This window comes from Arachis hypogaea, chromosome 15 (genome assembly GCF_003086295.3).
Source record: "Arachis hypogaea cultivar Tifrunner chromosome 15, arahy.Tifrunner.gnm2.J5K5, whole genome shotgun sequence".
Lineage (NCBI taxonomy): Eukaryota > Viridiplantae > Streptophyta > Magnoliopsida > Fabales > Fabaceae > Arachis > Arachis hypogaea.
Window position 1 is genome coordinate 158,306,918 of NC_092050.1, and position 6,832 is coordinate 158,313,749.

At 27.8% G+C, this 6,832-nt stretch overlaps 1 protein-coding gene across 1 annotated transcript; it reads right to left on the bottom strand.

The window, feature by feature from the left end:
- Positions 1-4,912: 4,912 nt before the first annotated feature.
- LOC112749430 (F-box protein SKIP23-like) lies at positions 4,913-6,211 on the bottom strand. The gene has a single exon (XM_025797679.1). The coding sequence runs from the start codon at positions 6,209-6,211 to the stop codon at positions 4,913-4,915; it is 1,299 nt and encodes a 432-aa protein (XP_025653464.1).
- Between the last annotated feature and the right edge of the window lie 621 nt (positions 6,212-6,832).

Sequence of the window (6,832 nt, forward strand, 5' to 3'; positions counted from 1 at the left end):
ATGATACGCATAATTCGTGGTATTTATTTGAATCTAAACTAAAAATTACGGATATTGATCCAATCCGCAAGAATATTGAATTTGATTGCGAATTTTATGTAGGTATCTGCAGATCCGTAAAAATAAATAAGTAAATATTATTTTTATGTTTTATTTCAATTAATAATGATCATATATATATATATATATATATATATATATATATATAATTTTATTTTTATTATTTAAGAAAAGTATGTTTAATAATATTTTAAGAGTAAACATGTTTAAAAGAGTAGAAAAGATATCTTTTAAATAAAAATAAAATTTTTAAAATATTTATATATTTTGTAGATATATCCAAAATCTGATCCGATCCACACATGTGCGGATCGGATCCAAACTAAAAAGTTGCAGATATTAAATCCGATCCAATAATTTTAGTGTGGACCGGATCAAGATTTTGGCCATATCCGTTCCTATCTGCGTTCACCCCTATTAATAAAATGGCTGGATTATCCATTCATCTTTTATCTTTTGAATTAAGGAATAAGAAATATTCAAAGAACATCAGAATTTATTGTTTTTGGCCACCATTTTTAGTTATTAATTTATTTCTTTTAATTTAGTAATCTAACAATATATTTTTAGTCTACTTTTTTAAACATTGATAATTAACTACTGATAAAAAATAATAAATTCTACTGATCTTTTAACATTCCTTTTAAAAAATTGCTAGATATATTTGAAACTTATTCTTATGTCTATTTTTTTATTTTTCTTTTTTTTATTTAAAATATAGTAAAAGTCAAATTTCAATAGTAGATTATAAAAATATTTCTAATGTTTCGTATTTATGGTATATTTAAATACTGCTATAATACCAAAAAAATTATGTGCTATATATATAATATAGTGGCTCAATAAATGTCTTAAAAAAATTTCCATAAAATATAATATTTTAACCAATTCCGTTGGGAACTAAGAGAGGATTCAGCCAATTTCTGCTAACTTTTTAATAGATTGGACCTTAAAACTCATCTTAATAAAAATAAGTTAATATATATGAATTTTTTTTGCTAGTATCAGAATATTTTTTTTATACTAAATGAATGTTCTTTTATATATTTTTCGAATTTTTTTGTATTGCAAATGTGAATGTCTCTATTTCTTTAAAAATTTATAATTTTTTTTAAATTTTATAGATATCTAATTATTTTTGCCAAAATATAATTGGATATTTTTTTTGTTATGCATTATGATGTTTTTTTTTCATATTAAATAAATATTTTTTTATATTTCTGTAATTGTTCAAGAACAATTCGTACTCCACCACTCATTCCTTAAACAATTCGTGTTCTATCACTCCTTCCTTAAACAATTTCACCGATTTAAAGGGAGATTAGATGTGATGGAATCGCAATTTGACCAATTCAAAAACCTGTGTCGCTTGCTGCAGGAAATGCTGCAGAAGATCAATGCATGAATGGATTCTATAGAGCAGGACACTCCGATCCATCACAAACAAAATTCTCTGGTGTCGGAAGAATTCCTGCACTGTTTCTTAGAAACACAAGCAGCAAACAAACCACAAAGGCGTGACTAAACTGAAAATATAATTGAAAGATTGAAACATGTCATAAGTGCATTGACAAAGACAATGAATACCAAATCAATTTTGCTACGTAGTTAATAAGGATTCTATCACCTTCTATCAACTCTTATTTATAACTGTGTTTTTAATAAAAATATCTTTATAAATGTGTCTAATAAAAATATCCTTTTTATAACTATGTCTAATAAATGTGTCTTTTTATATATATCAATATTAATTGTAATTAAAATATAATAATTAATTATTATTAATAATAAATTGACAAATAATATATTAATATCCTATTATTTTTCATACCAAATTACAAAGTACTCTTCTTACATTAGGATATACCAGAGGAATTAAACTCCGATGCGAATTTCCGAACAAATTCCATTGAGCTAAGATCCAACTCCATAACATCGATCTTGCCTGAGGGAATCTCCTTAAGTATTGCTTCTTTGACATATTGGGCAGCATTCATATTTCTGACCCCATAATCACATGCACGCCATGCAGAGCAAGAAGACGAGCAGTTTCAGCACCAATACCACTGGTTGCCCCTGTATTAGAATGCCCAACAGCAACCAAAATGCACATTTGAGGTCATTATCTGATGATATAATAGTATAATACTGATAGGAGTAGGCATGAATTGTTGTATAGGCAGTTTTTTTTTTCTCTAATTATTTGCTTTAAATAAGAATCAAATTCTAAATTTTAAGTCATAAAAATTTTAATATCATATCAGAATATAATTTTTGACAAATATTTAAGTTAAACAAATAAATAATTATATCTCTAATAAATATAGAACATAACAAAAAACGTTAAGGAAAACAGAAACCTGTGACAATAGTAGTGGGGCCAGTGGCATCAATGCCATGAGTAACTTGCTCTGCAGTGGAAGATGATGAAAATCCAGATCCTCCTTTTCTGCTCATCAACCACATCCTTCTTTTCTAATTTTCAACTCAAGTCAACTTTCATGTTGCTGCCAACACAATATATAATAATAAAATCGGTTCTGCTACGTTACCAACAACATATCTGCCAACTCTTATTTATAATTGTATTTTATAGAAGTGTGTTTGTGGATGTGTCTAATAAAAATGTCTTTTTTATAGCTATGTTTAATAGAAGTGTCTTTATAGATATATTTTCTCGATGTGTCTCTTTATATATGTATTTAAAATATATTAATTATTAGACACATCCACAAACACACTTTCATAAAACACAATTATAAATAAGAATTGACAGAAGTTGGCAAATAATATATTAGTACCCTATATTTTTCTTAATAAAATATATAACTGGTAGAATGACGTGTCCCATTATGAGTGGTTATACCATTGAATATGATCAATATATCATATTATCATTACATTCTAACAAAAAGTGAAGGCACTCTAAACACGGCTGACAATTCATACCCTATTCACGGATATTCAATCCGGTTCAACTCATTCGGATAAGGTAGGCTACTCGACTCGCTACGAATAGGATAGAGTATGGTCCGAATATGTCCATGGGTAAGGTAGGATACGGGTTTAGGGTGTACCCTACCTTATTTTACTCGCACTTTATATATCACACATAGTTTATAAAAATTAGATATATAGTGAAGGAAATGAGAGTTAAATCTACAATCTCCCTTATGTAATGATTTACAATAAGTGAACAATCACTAATAATTAGATTTAAATTCGCGCGGTGCTCCAAAAAATACAATAATATAAATAAAAGTATTCTTTGGAGTTAAAAAATTTAAGTAATTTAAAATCATTTAATAAAATTCTTTTGATAGAATTATTTAGTCTAATTTTAAAATACATAGTAAATATTATATTATACATAAATATTCTAATGTATTTTCTACAAACCTACTGTATAACGTGTTTCTAAATATTGATTAAGAAATGATTTACGAATATATAGATCTACTTCTTTCATTTTATGATATTTTTTAGTATAAAAGATAACTATTATATAAAATACTCAAATAATGACAAATAAAAAAATAAATTTATTTTTCAATTCTTTTATTTATTTATGAATATACACAAATAAATTTTCAAATTTTATATAATATTATCAGTCCTTACACTCATAAATATAATTGGTTTTCAAATTTTATTAATGATATAAATAATTTCGTAATTTTAAGAAGAAAAATAACACATCACACTTTTTATCCATATATATCAAAATTTCATGTATAACACTTTTATCATAAAGACTAATTCTATAGTGTCTTTTATTTTTTGTGCCTTAGTTGCCAAAATTATTTTATAGGGTAAAAAAATTAAATATTCAATACTTATTAAATATTAACTATTTAATATTTTTTTAACAAATTAGACAATGTTTAGGGTACCATAACAATTACATACCCATCTAATAAAAAAAACCAACCTATCCATATTGAAAAGCAAAATCACTACACACAATAACAAAAAAATTGCATCCACAACAACACCAACAAAATAAACCAGATCCACTGTAACTGAAAACTCATGCTCTAAGTGCAGAGGAGAGTTGAGAGAGAAACGGTTAGGGCATGCAAAAATCAGAAGACGAGAGAATAATGGAATTAATGATGAACCTCAACTGATTCAGTTACACAAAGGTGTTTATATACAGAACTAAAATCAGCAACTAACATCTAACTGTGGTTAGCAAACTCTGGTTAACTTCTAACTCAAGTTAAGCTAATTAACTCTAACTCTTAAATATCTAGCTGCAACAAACTAAGTGAACAAGCAGCTAGTTAATGTGTTTGTTTGGCGTCATTATTTTGATAAAAAAAATTCTTTTTTTATAATGAAAAAAGATTTTTTTTATTTATTTTTTAACGTGTTTGACAAATTTTTAATAGTAAAAGTAAAAGTATTAGAAAAATAAAAAAAAGATCTTTTTTGAGAAGCTGTAATTTACATTTTTTTTAAAAGATTTTTTTTTCTTAAAAAAAGATATTTTTCATCTAATAAATAAACAAAAAAGTACTTTTATATCGTTATACCAAAGCATAATTGATAGATAAAAAGATCTTTTTGCATGAGATACCGAAACATAAAATTATTTTTATTTTTCCATAAGATCTTTTAAAAAAAGATAACTAAAAAAAGATCTTTTCTTAGAAGCTCACTCAAACAAGTTTAATATTTTTTGTAAAGTGAATTATATGATAAAGATGTAAGTTTACAAATTTTTCTTTTAATAGAATGAAAGAGAAATTAATAAAAGTAGGATCCACATTTTGAATAATAATAAAAAATAACTATAAAAAGAATTATATTCTCTATACTACTCAAATCTGTACAGTAAAGTGTCCCTTTAAAGAGCCAATTGAGTTGTTGAGACAAATTTTGAATGACACCAAACAGGAGGACACATGAACTTTACATCGGATAATAGTCTTTGACAACTTCCATCGTCCAAGTCAAAGATGCCAATATCTTGATGTTCGACATCGTCCCATTCTTTGCAATCTTGTAGGTTATCTGTAAAGTAGATTTGATTTCCTTTGGTTTGAATACTTGCAGGCAGCATTTGAACAGAAGAGTTGAATCCAATCATCACTACGTAATTTTCCAAACTACGTAGTCTGCACCATTCTTTTGCATTCTTCTTCAATTCATAGATATCAAATTTGTAAGTACGAGAAAATCCACGACGATAGGTAAAATGTCTCACCAGCATCAATAAACTTCCATTAGCGCGCCCAACCAAATATTTAAGCTGGTAAGGACCCACCGCAGCACCAGAGGGAGGTTTGGCTTCATGAATACCACCTACAGGCCCTGACTTTGTGTTTATATCAAATTCGTATAGCTGGCCACAACCTTCTACTGCATATATCTTCTCTCCAAAAAATATGACATCATCAAACGCCTGTTTTCTAGTTGAAAGATCTAACCATCTCTTATCATTTGGTTTGTAAAAGGCTAATGTACAAAGAAGTCCATATATAGCAACTGCCATAAAATCTTCATTGTCATTGCTAGGACATGAATTTATAATAACCTTCCCAACCCAGATCCTATTTATCATACTGCTCGGGACCCGGTAATTATCCCTATCGTCATCACCCAAATCCCAAATAGTATATTCCTGCGGCCCGTAATCATCCATACGGACATCACCGAAATCCCGAATAGTATATTCAAAGCCACGATTGTTAGGATTGTAGTCAATTATATCCGGAAAAGTTGATATTGGAGGAAGATCTAAAAGGACCTTTGTAAATGCATTTAACATATACATCGAACCCTTGTATATATCTAGGACGATCAACCATCCACCAAAAGAACCACGGATCAATTTGGTCTGCATCTCTGGTAGCTTGAGATAGTGGATCTTGTCTTCATCAAGAGACTGAATATCAAGTGGTACTTCATCAGCAATAGGTAACTGCATGAGATGGTAGATCTCCTCATCTTCATAAATATGAGTACTGGAAGATTCTTCAGGTAACAGCAGCCACAAAATCTCGCTGGAGATCTCTGGAAGTTTCAAGTTCCATTGCTTGCAAACTAAACGAAGTTGGATGAAATCATCGTAAGAATACAAGTGCTCTGCAATTTCCTTCAAGATGTCATAATGAATGTTTGCCCATCCATCAATGTCACCCATATCTCAGGTGAAAAGCAAACTGCAGAACCCAGGGTTTGTTTGCAGTTAGCTGTGTTTGTTACCTCTATATATAGGATTTGTTCGAGTTTCTACGAATATATCTTTTTTTAAATAATTTTTAATCTTTAAAAAAAATTATTTTATATTTAAATATCTGATATAAAAATATATTTTAATTTTTTTTTATTTCGAACCAACAACTTCTTAATTGAGTATGGAGAGACAATGTCATTTGAACTATTACTCATTGATAAAATATTTTAAAAAATATGATTTATAGTTTTTTAAAAAATATTTTTTTATTTTTATTACTAAAATTTTGTTAAATATATTAAAAATAAAAAAATTATTACATTTTTTTTTCTAATAATTGAATAATACCTAAAGAAACTCGGTGCCTTGTTTGTTGCATATCTCTGTTTCTTTTTATTTTGGGTAGACTCTGCCCCGTTTTATTTGACTTTGAATTTCAAAATTTATTGAAAAGATAACTAGTTTTTCTTGGCGACACTGTAAAATCAAATATGACCTTGGAAGTTGGAATCTATCTTATCTATGTGATATTGGAAATTTGGGATCCGTTTCATTAATTATTTATTGTTCAAATTTTTTATTTAGCTT